The sequence below is a fragment of the Carlito syrichta genome, unplaced genomic scaffold (assembly GCF_000164805.1).
Source record: "Carlito syrichta isolate Samal-C Ts95f unplaced genomic scaffold, Tarsius_syrichta-2.0.1 Scaffold47747, whole genome shotgun sequence".
Taxonomy (NCBI): Eukaryota; Metazoa; Chordata; class Mammalia; order Primates; family Tarsiidae; genus Carlito; species Carlito syrichta.
The window spans coordinates 84617-102218 of record NW_006991843.1 but is presented as its reverse complement, the minus strand read 5'-3'; the positions used below and the strand labels follow the sequence as shown (position 1 = coordinate 102218).

Here is a 17602-nt window from a genome sequence, read left to right as displayed (position 1 = left end):
ATTTTATACCTTCAGTTTTGTAAAGAACTACTTTTCTAATTTATGCACCCATACTCTTTTGGAGTATATTTTTAGAGAATTTAGATGAGTGAAAATGGTTACCAACTAAGAAGACATAATTTAAAGAAGTAAACTTTGGCTGTTGTGAACACTACGAATACAGTCAAGTAGTAATATCAACCTGAAAAGGTCAGGTCATTTTTGACCCAATGAAAAACATATGTTGAGATTTTTTAAAAAACAGTTTTTAGAAGAAACCTACACAATGTAATGTTTTCGACATTTTAAGGTGAATTTGATGTGAAAATTTGCTTAGTACTTATATATTTATATATAGTCCATAGACAATTGAAAATTATTGTCAATAAAAGCATACTGGCAATGCTTAATCACTCTTTAGTAGTATTTTAAAAGTTAATCAAAATTATTAAAAATGTAGTTTATTCTCTTATAAAAGTTATTGTCTGATTTGCTGAAAAACCAATCTCAGGCTCCTGAATATCTAAATACAACCACTAACAGAAAGCAATAGATTTCCTGTAAAATTTATTAACATTAGCAGAATCTGAGAGTTCTATTAATCTAGACAGGAGGACTGCAATGTTTCTATTTTCTTCCTTATTAATTTTGACAGATTTGAAGGGCTTGCAATTCTGCACTAACAGGTTTCCTTAAATTTCCTACACTGATATCTTTTAATTTTTGCATATTTCCTGAGTGTCTTAAAAGTGCAGCCATTTCTTAAATTTGAGGAAAGAGAAACCTAATTAGTAGTAGGAGATTATATTAAGCATTTGCTTTCTTTTTGAAAAACATGGGTTTATGTCACCTAATTCAGATATCACGAATTTTTCTTTGTACTAACTTGTAGTTACCTACTACAGAAACATTCCTGGGTCAAAAAATTAGTGTTAATAGCCAAATAGTTTTCCCTAGCCACTAAAATCAATTTTCAAGTGATGGGCTATGCATTCATAATACTAATTACAGTCATATTAGGTCATTCATAACATGATGTTAAGAGAAAACCAGGAAACTGACTCATTTTGTCAACCACTTGAAGAGTTAGAAGGGACAAAAGTACTAATGATACAATTGTCCCGTAATATTGACCTTTGTCTGGCCTTCTATGCTTCTCTCGGCTGGTTGCTCATGGTTATATTGCTGTAGTTAGTGTGGGCAGCTACTCAAATTAAAAAATAAATAAATGAATGCAACTCTGAGACACCGAGGGTTTGGTTCCAGACCACAGCAATGAAGTGACTATCACAAGAAAGCAAGTCGCACACATTTGTTGGTTTCCCAGAGCATATAAACGTTATGTTTATACTATACTATAGTCTATTACGTTTAAAAAGAAATGAAGTACATGGCTTAATTAATTAACTTTCTTTTGGGGGGGTGGGCTAAAAAATGCAAACGGTTACTCGAACTTCTAGCAAGTGACGATCTTTTTGCTGCTGGAGAGCCTTGCCTCCGTGCTGGTGACTGCTGCCTGACTGGTCACGGTGGTTGCCAGAGGCTGGGGTGGCTGTGGCAATTTTAAAATAAGACGACAGTGAAGTTCGCCGCATTGGTTGACTCTTCTTTGGGAAAGAGCGAGAGTGTCCTAGAAAAGATAATCAAGACAAGCTGGGATTTCATGGAGAGGTTTAGTTGTCCTCAGTAGGTGTACAGCATTGGCTTGTCTCTTTCTGTTACTCAGCAGTCTAACTTCCTACCAGTCATAAGAGTACAGGTAGTTTCTCTTATTTCATGCCCTTTTTTTCTTTATTTCGATTGGGAGAGTACATATCCATAGCTGTTCAAAGATTTCTTAAAAGTGAAATTTTCTTCATGTATTTGGCTTTGTGTCGTATGGTGATGGTACTGAAGACTTCGGTACTTTGGCTTTGACGATAAGGAATAGGGAAAAAAAGGCTTTCATGCTGAAACATCTTTTTAAACATTTGTCATGTTAAAAAATTTTTGACTTTAAAAAATTTTTCTTCCTGGGAGTTTCCACTCCAATAATCGTCAGTCATTCTTAGGCCTTTCCTTACTCAATGTAATTGTAATAGTTAGTGTGAGTTCACTCAGATTTTCACTTTGCATATACATCTTTGTGTGTGTGTATGTGTATATATATGTGTGTAACTACAAAATTTGCTGGTGTATTGACTGGCTTTTATACCACTGAGTCAACATATATTGAGCGCTTCTGTATACTAGACATTATACTAGACATTAATCTAAATGTTCCAGTGTCCAAAGCTTAAAAGAGGTGTAGGCTTTCTGAGTACATTCATTAAAATAAGATTTCTAAATATAATTAAAGCACAGTGAGCTTTACAAATTTTTATTTTGACAAATGGGTTCGATATTTTTTAGAAGACATTTTATGGCATGTAAAACATTTTTCATTGCTGTTTCTTGATGAGCCAAAGCTGTTTCATATAAATTAAATTTGTTATCATTTTGAATTTAAAAAAACCATGAAAGTCTAAAATTAGGCTTCAGTGTTAAAGTTTGAGATCCATGTCTAAGAGACTTCAGGAAATGTAAGCGTTATAGATTAAATGACCAATTGAAATAGAACAGTGTAGCTGTATGTCACACCTTGTACCTTTTCCATCAAACAATAAACATTTCTCCAACCGTGAAGGCTACCAAGCGAAGGTGAAAGGAGGCAAAGAGATTATTTTGACCCTGCAGTGGTTCGATACAACTCTCTAGCCAGGCCCCATACAGGTACTCAAAAGCTACCAAAGATGGAGTCCACGCTCTCATGGGGACTGCGATGTTTCTTATTGTACCTGTGCTTGCATTTTCTCTTGAGGTGGTCCTCATTTTTTCACATCGTCTTTTGAGAAAGTCCATCTGATGGACTCCACCCAGCCTGGGTGATTCGCGCCTCTGGGGTCATGCATTCCCAAGACCACTCGCTTCATCCTTGGCTTGTGGGAGGGGGAGGAGGAATTTGATGTGTCTTCTTTGGAGTTGACCCTTCTGACAGATACAGTGTAGCATGCGTGGCAGTGGGGCATGGTAAGTGAGAGTGGGGAGTTATGTGTGGTAGAATAATGTTTTCATCTGTTCAGAGCCATAAAACTTACCTCGCAGTACAAAGTACACCGCAGGGTCAGCATACATTGGCATTTTTCTCTTCTTTGTGCCTCTAATTTTAGAGGGGGACATTAATTCGTTATTTAGAGCAAAAAAACAAAGTATTCACTGAACCGAATCCATTGTTTTGGTGTGTGTATCTGCTAGATATCAGCGCCATAATGTTGCATAACAAACAACTATAGAATCTCAAAGTCTGCAGAAAGACACATCTCTTCTCTTGTGTTGGCGGGTAGCTAGGACTGGGCTCCCCTAGCCTGGGCTCAGCCGGGAAGCTCGATTGCAAACACCGTGTTGCCCAAAGCAAGCATCATGAACAAGCCTGAAGTCTCGACGGAGAAAGTCCACCTTTAGTGGGAGGGACTGCAGTCATTTATAAGGAAGAATGAAGATTTGGAGTAGGGTTTCAGTCTGTACCTTTAGTCGAAGTGAAACAACTTTTCTGTTTTCCAGCAGTCTTAAGAGAGGGCTCCTCTATTTCATAATATTCAGTACTTATTAGGCGAAGAAAACAAGCGAATGGCATATTTTGTTTGTTTTATGCTGAATTTTCCCTTTGATACGTGTTTACCACATTCAGATGAACATCTATTGAAAAGTATATGACAGGATGCTTTTGCAGGGTGTTCGTTTTGAGGGATAGTATAAAAATTTCCGTAGGTTTCATGTGCAACCACACATATTTTAACTTGATCTTTTATCCTGCATTTACTTTTGGGTGTCCCTAAGAATCCGTTAAAATGCAGAAATTATGCAGTATTGATTTCAGGAAAAGTTGAAGTGGTTACACATGGCTGCCTCGCCTTAAAAGAAATCCTTATTTGGTTCTAATTTGAACAATATTGAAAGCACAACACAACTAGCATTTTATTGTGTCACCACACATTTAGTGAGTTATGGAAAGCATTTTGTTTCGAGAATGGAGTTAACTATGTCTTATCCGCGCCCCTGCAGGCCCGCCTGTTGTACTCATACATATTTCTTCCTGGTAAAAAATTTACTGAAATCCCAGGACCATATGCTGCTCGGTTTGGATGGTGAGGGATTAGCCTAATTGCTTTTGTTTGATAACTATAATTGGTCACAATCACAGACATGTAGCTTATATGAGAGATAGTTCTATGTCAACACTCGTGTTTAACTTTGCTTTTGAAAATGAAACTAAAAAGAATCTAAAATATATATACTTCCTTTATTCCTAATATTCCAGAATATGTGGATTAGAACAGTTGATTTTTGTATGAAGCAAAGGCACACGTATCTAAACACATATAACGTAAACGGAAGGCAGACGGTTTTAAATGAAAAAATGCTTATTAGCCTAAAATTCCAAAAAGATAAGTATTCTAAATCTCAAATTAAATGTAGTCTCATCAGAGATTATCATCAGATCATGTTTCTTTTGCTCAAGTGTTTTCTATGAGACAATGCAGTTAAATGGTGTTTGACATATATGACATTTAAATGTCCGTTTTCTAGTAAATGCTTGTTTAATTTTTTTCTAGTTTGATAGAAAAAAAAATATTCCTAAATGCTCTCATTCACTTTCTGATGAGTCCCGACCCTTGGGTAAAGTTTGGTCCTATGGTAGACATGTGTGTGTGGGACCCTGTGGTTTATTTCTGTCGGTCATGGTGGTGGGCCTGCAGTTTTTCCCTGATAAATCACACTTCGGCCTTTACCAGTATTTCATCAAATGGGATTGTAAGTCCTTTCTCTGGAGTTGGTTTCTCCCATTTTCTTCAAGATTTCAGTTTCGAAATTTCAGTAATACCATCAGGGCGAGACAGTTTCCTGTCATCACGACCACCTCAGACTCTTTGGGGTTGGGTTAGCTCTGCATCAGCAACAAATAAATGCCTCCAAGCATCGCTGGCAGATCAGACCTCGGCTACCTACACAGGCCAAGCCTTGCATTCCCCGCACGGAGGGCACCGAAGTGTAAAGTGTTCTCGGAGAGGGCCTCCCCATAGCTCAAGTGTGAGTCACTCACAAACCATAATAGATCTTGGCTCTCCTGCCTGATGAAGTGTTCTGGATGCAGGGAAACATTTCACCCAGCCTCACGGCAGTAGAATTCCCAGGGGTCATCCAAAATAGGGAAAGAAATGAACCAAATGAACGGAAATATGCGGACTCTGGCACTGTCCCTTCTGGGCAACACAGCTCTTTATTGCTGAGAAATGGAAGTCCTGAGTGCACAGGCCCGTAAATGATAGAACAAGTAGGTGCTGAATTTTTCCCCCTCATGCCTGAATTTAGCTCCGAGCTTGACTCTCGCATCTAAGGTCAAGTCACAGAGCGTCCCTCAGCCCGATCGCCCTGATGCAGGCGTAGCAGGTTGTCCTCCACTCTGAGCCTTCTGCTGCGTTCTGGGCCACTTGTCCTTCCCGCTCTAAACTCGGCTCAGCAGGAAAGGTGGGGCCTTCCTCTTCAGGGCCAGAGGAAGCAGTGGCGCAGGCACGATGGCTGTGCTGAGCCTGGTGTGGGTTTCAGTTGGGGGAATTTGCTCCACACAGAAAATCAAGTGGTGGCAGTCCAGCATCTCGATCCACTCTGGTGAAATAAAAGTTGTTGTGAGTGTTAGAGTAGACTGTCTTCGACAGTGAGTTTCAGGAGCACCTGCACAGCGGAAATGAGGGCATCACTGAGCAGAGTCACTGGCCTGACATCCCAGCGGCCTGTTAGGGGAATGCACGCTTGATGGAGCGCAGGTATCCTGCTGGGCTCAGCCATGCCTTCCCAGTGTGGCCTGCGGCAGCTTCTGAAGTAAGGATGGCATTCCTTCTATTGCAGTCTCCCTAGTGGCAGATTTCATGGACAAACTACAGATGCTTTCCTGAAGCTCTTTTAACTTCCAGTCATCATCATGAACGCAATGGTACTGAGTATGAGAGGATGAAGTATGTGGTTATTGAATGGCCATAAACTATCACCTCAGAACTTAAAAATGACACATGATGTCAAAAGGGGCACACAGAACTAGGACACCCATCAGATTGAACTGGTTTTAAATGTCATCCTCATAAAGGAAAACTTTGATTAAAACATTCATTATCTATACCAGTGAAATACCTATTTTATCATTACATGTGTTGAACATAGGACTCTAATTAAAATGTAAAAATGATCTGGATTTTCTTTATGTTTATTTTTTGAGTAGGAGTCTCACTCTGTCACCCAGGCCGGAGTGCAGTGACATGCTCACGGCCACCGCAGCCTCGACCTGCTGGGCTCAGGTGATCCTTTCGCCTCAGCCTTCCAAGTAGCTGAACTACAGGCGTGAACCGCCATGGCCAGCTACTTTTTGATTTATTGTGGAGACGAGGTCTTGCTGAGATGCCCAAGCTGGACTCAAACTCCTGGGCTCAGGCAATCCTCTCGCCTCCGCCTCCCAAAGTGCTGGGATTACAGGTATGAGCCACCACTTCCGGCCTGGATTTTCTTTAAAAACAATTATCTCCAAAGGAATAGTTACATGCTATGGATAAATTGTCAGATTTAGCAGGAAAAATTATTTCAAAGTCTTAGAATCTAGAAGTCTGGCTTTAGAAGTACAGATGATCTTCAGTAACCTGAGGAAACTTGCAGTTACCATTTCTGTAACACATAAACTTAATAAATAAATCAGAGCAAAAATGCTATTGAAAAAAATTGTTTTTGACAAGACTGTTCATTAAATGGTATATTTAAATTCAATCTCGATGACATTATCTTAATATCATTAAAGGTAATGCTTGTGAACTCTAAACATTATTTTCAGTGCAAAGCATTGTCACCATTTATATGACTTAGGTGAGTATTATGTGAGGAAATTTTACTTTGGAATGTCAGTTTCACAAAAACGAAAGTCAGTCATGTAAATAATTGTCTTTGCCACTAAACAGGGTGAATAATTAAACATGATTTACCTCAATGTGTTGGGTCTTATTGTTTTGTAGTTTGTGTACTTTTTAGCTGTTCTTTCAACTATTTAGGTGTAAATCATGCTGAAAATGAAAATTTATGTGCTGCATTTTTTTTCTGAAAAATAAACAGCTTTTTATAACCATTTTGAACGCAATCACTCTCACTAATAGCTACAGAAAATTTAACTACTTTCTTTTCTTTGCAATAAATACCCATAACCCTCCTGCTGAATGACTAATAGTTTTCCAATGGCCTTGATAACAAACTTTCGCTGATTTTTTTCTCTTGATATAAATAGAAAAGAACTTAAAAATAGACAAGAATGCGAATAAAATGGTGGTTGTAAAGTTGCCCATCAAATACTAATTTTCTCAGAAATCGTGTTCCTGCTCTTGACATCGAGTGCATATTTTGCATGAAAGATTATTGTCCTGTTGAGATCGAAGCCTGGATTCAGGCATATCATTCACCCCAGCTCCCAATCCTGGCTCTCTCCTGTTTCTGGAAACATCAGTGTCCTGGAGTTAGGAAGCCTAGCATTGTTTTTCTTAGATAACTCACTTGACATTTCAATGCCTTGGCTTCGATTTTCTGCAAAAGGAAGGAGAGATGGAGTTGATGATATTTAAGAGTCCTTCAAAAAATATGAAGACCTCTATTTGCAAATGAATGGATGTCTGAACTTTTAGTGTACTATAAATCCTACTGTCTCAACAGAAAACAAAATAGTTTTCATCCTTATCTGAGGAACATGTTAGGCAGGTTTCAGGAAAGATGTGAATTAAAATATGTTTTAGATTTATAAAATTCAATTCATTAAGCATCATTTCATTTAATTTGCAGATAGGTTATGCATTTAAGAATGTGTTTATAATTGTGGTCAAAGTGGCACGCACCATCAATTATCAGTTTATTAGCTGGGCAGTGAACTCATAATGGAGCTTGCTATTTTAGTCAATTCCTGTAACTTGGATATAATCTTTTACTTTCATTATATAATTTAGAAAATTTAATGATGTCATTTAGGCATACACATATGTAATGGCTTGATAATTGCTATTATTAAGTGATGATTGCTCTTTGATCACATGGTTGTATGCTGATCTATTCACTTAAAAAGTCAGAATATAATGATGAAATGTTCATGTCAGAATATAATGATGAAATGTTCTCGATCTGTATTGACAGCTGGTGATCACAGATGCATCCAGAAAGGTTTAATTTTGAACTCAGTAGTATTTAGCTAAATGTCTTCTCTTTAATAAAACCAGAGCAAACACTTTTCTGTATCTGAAATGGCTGGAGCATACAAGGTCAAAGACTTCTAGAGCTGCATGTAACCACCTAGTCCAGGGTTTTAAAAATTCTGATGAAGAGATTTGTTGGCTGAGCCGAGATCATATGGTCAGTCAGTTCATATGCAAGTGATCCGGATTCCAGACAGGAATGATATGCACATTTATGAAAGCATGTGTACATAGCTGTGGCATGTATCTTTAAAATGCAATTTGGGGTTTTTTGAGCACACATAGACACATGAGAGAAACAGGTGTGCACAGCAGTAGCAGGAAAGAAAACTGAACTGTCTGGTTAGCTCAGTAACGCTGGGTAGTTTCTCATCACCAGAACTTCAAATCAAATGGGAAGATGAGTCCTTACCTCATAGGGCTCTTCTGAGGGCTTATAGGTGTGTGTGTGTGTGTGTGTGTGTGTGTGTATTCACACACATATAGCCCAAAATAATGTTGGGTATGCGTGACGGTTATTTTGTTATCTAACTTTTAAAATGTAGGAGAGGCTTACTCAGTTCAGGCACTCACTGGCAAACCCAACTTGCTGCCAGTGTGTGGCACTATTTCCTGATGTGCCTTTGAGGTCATATTTAATGGGTACCAACCTTGACTCTCCTTACTCTCAATTCAGTGTTCTCTGCATGTGAACACATGCACATGTTGAAACTTATGTGAACACTCACATATGTTCATTCTTTCACAGATACATTTACAGAATCATACATGCACACATAACTTTGGCTTTTGGTTTCCACGTAGACCAACTCATAAAATTACAGATGAAAGATAATTTAGAATTTTGGAAAATTATATTAAGCTAAATATTCATGGCTGAATGAATTTGGACAGTTATCTGTTAGTCTTCATTTATTTTTCTCCTGTGTTTAAGGACTATGCATATGCATACACATGTATGAGGTTATATAATAATTTCTGAAGAACATGAATGCTTGTATTCTTGGATGGCCTTTACACCAGATTTCAGAATCATTTGTTCTTAATCAGCATTTTTCAACTTTTCAGCCTTTTGAAATACATACATAGTAGTACTTCAGCTTGAAAACCAAGATCTTGACTTTTTGTCAAGCACTTCTTTCTGTGCCAGGAACTCTGTGCTCAGCGCTTTCTTTGCCGATCCCGTCAAAGCATTATCTTCATAAACTACTCTAAGACACCTATTATTATTCTGACTTTAAAATGAGAGACTAGGCTAGGAGAAATTAGGTGCCTGAGTTCACCTAGCAAGTAAGTGGCAGACTAGAATTTGAACTCTGATCTCTCTAATTCTAAAATCCATATTTCCAGCCCCGAAAGGAAATCGAAAATGCTTCTTGCAGCTTACAATAGCCGTTGTAGCTATTATGGGTCTTTTCTTAAAGGAAGTTGTGTCGGTGATGATAGTTGCCAGCCAAAATCAGAAGGGGCGATTTCTAGCTGCTGAGAGGAGCTGTCTCAGTCATCCTCTGGACTCATTATGATACAAACTCTCCTCGGAAAAGGCGGAGCTAGAGGGGTAACAATTATGTGGTATTTAACTTTGCATATTACTTTCTGGGGTTTTCTCTTTTCTCAGCTGCTCGATCCTCACTTTTGCGTCTCGCTCTCCTGGATTTCCCTCTCATTCCTTGTCAGGGAATGCTTGCGGTCTCTCCTGTCCTCCAGCCTCCTCCTCTGACCCTGTCCCCCTGGGGAAGGAGAAACAAGAATGCTGCTGCTCTCTCGCTCACATCATATCCATCCCCATTCCTCTTGAGGCTGACAGTCTTTGCAGCATAACTATAAAAGATGACACTTTATCCTAGCAGGATGAGATATCCCTGGCTGTATCCTAGCTCCATGAATGGGTGGGTTTTTCTCCACAACTTTATTTTGTGACCCAACTGGGAAGCTTCCAATTTCATTGGCAGCTGTCTTCCCTTTTCTTACCAGAACGTGAGATTCTAGCACCTAGCTCAAAAGAGAAAATGCAGGGTTTGAGGTTATTACTTAGGTTCCACAAATCCTTTCTTCCAAACAATTTTTCTTAGGTAGGGAAACAAACAAAGAACCCTGGCTATGCTCTTTCTAACAAAGCTGTTGATGTTTGCAACCCATATAAACACAACATCTTGAAAGAAATGACTGTTTAGTTTTGGTTGCAAATAAAAAGTGCTGATAGGAGTGGGAAGAGAAAGAGAAAATGCTAGTGTTTTCCTTCCCCCAAAGGTTGAGGGTTGACTTTAAAGGGGAAAATTCTGAGCGTCTCTTAAAACAACACGTGAGCTTCTTCATTTCCCCAGACACTGGTTGCCAGTATGGCAACATTGCAGGAAGAAATCGGACACCACCTCCTGTGTCCAGCATCATTTAATGGTTGAGCGACAGAAGGTGTCAAGCCTTCACAGTTCCTCAATGTTGCAAGTCTGGGGACTGCAACGACAGTTCACAAGTGGATCTTTCCCTAGCACAAACTCCCATGGCGACTATTTAGAATCAGTTCCCGCCCACAAGTCCCACAACCTTTACTTCGTGTAAAGATTTCCCAACTTTCCCAGCTGAGACTTGGGGTGTTCCTTGCAAAGGCTCTGGTTCTTTTTGATAGTCTTAGCTGGTGGATTCTTTCTGCGTTTAACTGGTGTCTCGCAAACAAGGCATCCATGCATTTTTTTTTTTCTCTCCCTGCAGGTAGAAATCACACTTCAGGATATCAACGACAACCCACCCGTGTTTCCGACGGACATGCTGGACCTCACCGTGGAGGAGAACATCGGGGATGGCTCTAAGATCATGCAGCTGACGGCCATGGATGCTGACGAGGTAGCTTGGAGAGGGTCTCCGAATTTTGGAAACCTGGTATCGCACATTTCTAGGACTTGTTGACAACTTCATTACCCAGTCATTATGGTTAAGCATTGTGTGCTCCTTTCCAAAGAACGTTGATTCTAGAAATGTGAGGTGAGAATGTTAAGAACGAGACTATCGAGAGGTAAGTTTCCTTTGATCAGCAACCTGTAACTCAGTCAATTGCTGCTTGCATTTTTGACTGTTTAGCCAAATTTTCTTATTTTTAAAAATAATAAAAATATCTTAAGACATATATATATATCTACACTAATATCTTTATTACTCCGATTTGCTATCTTATAGTGCTAAGGATTCTTATTTTATTTGTAATTGTTAAAAACAAATAATTAAAATTATGGTATTTTAAGATTACCTTCCTTTTTCATTTAATTTGCATGCATGTATATATACATACATGTTTAAAAGAAAATACAAAAATGCAAGGATAGACTTTTATATGTTAAGGATATTATCTGGGCAAGCTAATGATTTTTCAGTTCCTTTAATAAACACAAATTGCATGCCTAGCAGAGAATGTGAAATTTGGAGATACAGCTTAGATTACTGTTTTCTTTTTTGTTTTTTGTTGGGTTTTTTTTTGGGTCAGAGTTTCACTCTGTCACCCAGACTGGAGTGGAGTAGCACACTCACGGCCACCCCAGCCTCAACCCGCTGGGCTCCAGCGATCCTTCTGCTTCAGCCTTCCACGTAGCCAGAACTACAGGGGCATGCTCCCACGCCCGGCTGTTTTGATTTATTGTAGAAACAAGGTTTTGCCAAGTTGCCCGGGATGGTCTCATACCCACAGGCTCAGGCAAACCATTCGCCTCAGCCTCCCAAAGTGCTGGGATTACAGGCTGAGCCACCAAACCCGACCTAGATTACTATTTTCTATATTTATATTTTAAGTTTAGATGTGTAATCATCATGCTTTGGGCCTGGAAACTTATATAATTTGTCATTTACATTATTGCTGTGCAAAAAAACCCCACAGCTTGTTTCCTCCACATTACTGGACAGTGAGTTTATCTAATGCTCTGGAGTTGAGGGAAGAGGAGTTATCTTCCCAGACACCTGTATCCCTGGCCGCCATCCCTTTAAGCCAAGCCCAACACAGGACAGGACAGAGAATTCAATTTCCTTGGTCGCATCTAATCTCCAGGTACATCTGAAAACTTGATTTTTGTCCCATGAGTAAGTTCTTCATAAATGTATTTCTTTAACTTAAAAAAATGCAAACAGATAAATAACAGAGTCGTTTTAACAGCAGATATGGAAATATAATAATGACTTATTTATTAATTTTACCAAAATCGAACTTGTAGAAGGCAACAGAAGAAAGCGTAGGCTGAGTTAATGGCCATTCGCTCTTAGTATTTGTCATATTTAGTAGCTTCTACTTGATTTTCTATAGAGAAAAATTCATACTTATTTCATATCTACTTATTATTTGCAAAGTTATATGACTGAACATTTCTATTGTTGACAGATATGTCATATAATTTGCTGTAATTTAGAAATATTCAATTTTCTTAAAGGTTATCATTCATAATAAATATCTGGACCTATCAAATTTATAAAATTTCATTAACTCCCATTCGAAATTAGCAGCAACAGCAAAACGTATATAATTGGCCTAAGACCATCCACATTAACTATCTGAAATTGCAATGGCTGCTTCATTGGCTGTAGCCTGTGAAATGGAGCAAATAAAACACATTTATTTGAAGTGATTTATTCATTAAACAATGAAGCCACAGCCACGTTAATCATAATACATATTTCCTAGCGGGATAGCTCTTTACTCCATGGAATATCATAATTAAAGTGGGATTATTCAATACAAGTCTACAGAATAACAAACAAAATTGTGTGTGGAAATTTATTTGTTTCGGTCATCACACTATCCCTCAAGAACTATTTTCAAAGAGATGCCAACACTCAACCCTTTTAATACTATTCTCTTGATATAATTTTATTCTCTTCTCTATATTTTTATTTTAAAAATATTCTAAATAGGTGCTGATATAAATGTCACGCTTTATTTCTCTCCGTCTAACTTCCGTGTGTGGGTGTGTGTGTGCACGTGCACACACTTGTGTTACCTTCGAGTTCATCTTTTCATGGATGTTCACATTTAACATGAGATTTGAGGAAGGCTGCCACTGGGACGGGTCTTCTGTCTCTGAATATTCACGCCAACAGTTTTTTTTAGTGCATTTGTTTTATTTCTATTGAGCTCTGTTTTTTAAGGTTAAAAAAACTTAAGCAACCACACAGGCGTTATGGCTTAGACATCCTAGCTTAAAAAAATTACTGTGGAGCGATGCTACCCTGGGTGTGCATGAAATGGATCTGGGATAAGGCAGGATGGGGAGTTGGGGTTGCAAAGTAGGGGCAGACAAGGGGACCGGAAGGAGGTTTGCTAGCGGTTCAAGGAAAGAGAGGGGCGCTGATGGTGTGTGTGAGGCGTGACTGTGCCTGAAGCTTTCGGATGACCATGCGCTCTGAAATAGCCTCTGTGGGCATAGTGTGTGCGCGCGCGTGCGTGTATGTGTGTGTGTGTGTGTGTGTGTGTGTGTAAAGCAGCAAGAAAGGATGAAAGAGAGGGAGTAGGTTCACTGATGGCTCTGAAGACAAGAGGGACGCCTTTTGTAAAGCGATTCTGGGACCATTATTATTATTATTTTTTGAGTCGGAGTCTCACTCTGTCGCCCAGACTGGAGTGCAGGGGCCGCTCCCGGCCCCCGCAGCCTCGACCCGCTGGGCTCCGGCGATCCTTCTGCCTCAGCCTTCCGAGTAGCCGGAATTACAGGCCTGCGCTACCACGCCCGGCTGATTTTTTGATTGATTGTCGAGCTGAGGTCTTGAGGACCTTTATTTTTTAAAGATGAAGTCCATGAGGCTGCTTTTATTTTTCAACACCTTTTCTCTTCAAATGTTTTAACTGGTGTTTCAGCAACTCCTGACTGATGCCTGACACAAGGAACACACGATTCTTTGACTCTATGCCAAGCAGAATGGCTTCCCATGGCATTTAGAATTTGTGGCTGCTTCATTTTTTTAAGATGTTTATAATAAATTAACATTAATGCTTTTAGACAAGCTTTCATTCTATCTTCTGCTTTATTCTCAGCTTTTTCTTAGCTCTTAGTTGAATCTAGAAAAAAAACTGAAATATATTTTTCACCTTATAATTATCGTCCTATTTTCCTTCTTTTGTTTGAATAGGACCCAAGATTTTGAAGACCATTCACAAATTGTGTCAATTTTTAAAGTTTATTGACAGTTTTCCTTAATTCCTTAAACTAACATATAAATGCCAGTGCCTTAGAGCAACGCTGGAGAATAGAGCCTGGGCATGGAATTGCAGTTTTAGAAAACAACATGGACACGTTGTACTTAATTTAAATATCATTCGAAACATATGTTGGATCAAGATATACATCTCGCAGAAGCACGTGACTCCTTCTGCCTCTTGTTCCTTCTTATAGACTCCTTCTGCCTCTTGTTCCTTCAGTATCCTGTGCCAGGATACTGAAGCTTTGCTTCATGGTACCATGCTTGTTTTTGAACATACTGTTTAAGGTTGTAAAATGCATTTGCAATTTATAGCTATTTACTTTTGGAATTCCTTCCATGTGCGTTTGTCTCTCTGGTTCCTCAGGAGAGCAGAATGTTTTTAACCAGCATTATTTCCACTGCTCTGCAGCTGAAAGATGATATTTCTTTCTCGTATTGTTGCTGATACAGCATATTTTAGATATTAAATGAATAGACTTTTCAAAGGACTTAATTAAATCGTTTCTCTTGGCCATTTTCAGACATTCACTAGAATCATGAATTCAACCACATCCGTGGATTTTGAGTACAAAAAGATTGTTTCATCAACACAGTCTGATATCTTTGCTTCTTTTCAGAAGAATCATCACAACTTTAGAAATATTGTTAATTATTACAGTCATGGTTAATTATTACAGGGCATGTCTAAATGTCAAGCCATCAGTGTAATAGCTCTAACTAGGCTTTCATTTCTTTGCTTTCTCCTAGGATTGAATGTAGCTGCTTTCATACCTGGGCTACTTTACCAAAATAATTGAATTCCTAGTAAAATCGAATAAATAGTACAGAATGTGGTCAGAAGAGAAGTCAAAAATTCTCACTGAATGTTTTTGTTAAACTATAGAATTACAGTAAATCTGTTAGAGGCTGCCTGTCCACCTGAACATACAAGACAAATGTGGGTAATGTGTGACTCAGCTGTTCCGTTATTAAATTACAATGTGCTTTGAGGCTTTCACTTTACAAAATATGAAGACGGGCTTGGGGAATGCAGTACAAAAAGACAGCGAATACTACTAGACACACATTTTGAAAGAGAGGCTTTGTTTGTTTGTTTGTTACTGTCAGAAATCACCCTCTTGCAGGTTTGACCATGAAGGGAAAACCATGAGTGAGCTAGGATGGCAAAGACGCATGGACCCAGCAGAGGCTGGCTTTCTCCAGCACGTGGCATTCATGGACCTCCACGCTCCAGCCTGTCCTTATCCTAATATTCCTCTTGATAATTCTTAGCCTGAATATTTTGATGAAGACATTTTTAGAGGGTACTAACAGCCAAAGATATACTTGTTTTGAGTATATTTAAACCAAAAGATCATTTTGGAAGTCAACAATTCCAGCACTTCTTATACCTGTGTCAAGATCAATAATTACACAAGACAGAAAATAGAAAAGTTAAAAAAAAAAACCATGTTTTCACTGGGATGTACGCCAACTTTTATCATACTTTAATTATTCATTTGCTGAAGTCTAAGTCATCAAATGCATTTAACACACCATTTTTCTCCTATAAGAAAATAGAAAAAAATAAGAATAAAAACAGCAGCTGGCCTTGTCCTATACTTACTATTTCTCAGGGATGTTATACTTTGGTATTTGTGGTCACTAATTTAACCTTCAAAACACCCCCATCGGGCAGGTAATAATATCATCCCAAAGGTGCAGATAAGGAACCATGGGCTCAGAAAGGGTAAGTATGTGGCCCAATGACAGAAGCCTAATAAGGAGTGGGACAGAGATTCCACCCCAAAAGTATGACCCCAGAGCCCCATAACTCCATCAGGACAGGGTGTGCTTAACTCTGTATTTGGATCACAGTGTACTTAATGAGGAACTCTCTCTCCTCGGCTGTCCCCCCCAGTCCCTAGTCCGCTCCTTCCCACTCTTAAGTATCCGTCTTCAGTCCTCGGGCTGCTGCTTCTTTCTCCCTCTACTCCAATTCAAATCCTGAACAACTCTTGTGGCTTTCGCTGACCCCCACATACAATGACCACCCAGCCTCACTCAAAACGCTAACTGCAGAGTGACCGTGGCTGTGACGTGGTCCTTGCCTCAGGGAACATGCCACAGAGAAGCATCCTCCTGAATCAAAGCAGAATCTATTCCTTAAATGTCCCCAGTAAAAAATACTCTCCCAATTTCCAGCCAAAATAATTTAATATTTAAAAAGGTTTTTTCCCCCTCTCTTTTGCTTTTGCTGTCACGTAGGGTTGCTAAAAGAAGTAAGTTAGAATATGTGTAGAAATGAAGAACCAATGAACCTTATTAGCATTATTTCTATATTCAGTAATTGGTCAAATGTTATGACTGTGTCCTGTGTGTTGGGAATTTGAGTCCGTGCTCTGAGCAAGATGGCTGGGATTTCATGCCTTCATCTCAGGCTGTTTTCATTCAGGATGGGGATTAGAATAATACTTACCTAACGGGTGTGACTTTGAGAAGTCAATTAATCAGCGTCCTCAAAGTGATGTGCTCAGAGCAGTGCTTGGCGGCCAGTAGGCACTCAATAAATGTTCTGTTTTTCTCTCTGCAAACTTTCTAGTTCAGAGACTTAAGGCCATGATTCAAAGTCCTGTGAGAATACGAGAAACCAACCCTGTCTTCGTTTGACAGAGCGACGACTGGAGACCCGTTTTGCCACCTTTGGGGAGATGAAGCCCCAGTCTCTGGAGCCGAAACTCTACCCGTTATTTCATTCTTGGCCTGTCTCCACTCCAGTCCACACTGCATCATCAATAGCCTCAAAAGGTTGCTTCCCTTGACAACAAGATTTGGGCTTCTCGACCACAGAATTCAAGCCAAGTTGTGCTACATTCAAGATTTTCCAAAATATACTTATTACCGTCATGCCTTTTTTTTTTTTTCTTGAGTAGGAGTCTCACTCTGTTGCCCAGGCTGGAGTGCAGTGGCACTGCAACCTTGACCTCCTGGGCTCAGGTGATCCTCTGGCCTCAACCTCCTGACTAGCTGGGACTGCAGGCGCACACCATCACACCTGGCTAATTGTTTGAATTTTTTTTGTAGAGACAAGGTCTCTCTGTGTTGCTCAGGCTGGTCTCAAACTCTTGGGCTCAAGCTGTCCTCTTGCCCAAGCCTCCCAGAGTGCTGGGATTACAGGTCTGAGTCAATGT

The 17602-nt window shown here is 39.4% G+C and overlaps 1 protein-coding gene across 1 annotated transcript in view; it reads left to right on the top strand.

Annotated features, from left to right (window-relative positions):
- Positions 1-17602, top strand: part of FAT4 (FAT atypical cadherin 4) — a gene marked incomplete at both ends in the record, with an annotated part of 164477 nt that overhangs the window by 63050 nt on the left and 83825 nt on the right. The window contains one exon of the mRNA XM_021707583.1: positions 10971-11102. Within this exon, the coding sequence (XP_021563258.1) occupies positions 10971-11102 (132 nt within the window). The remainder of the gene's footprint in view (positions 1-10970; positions 11103-17602) is intronic.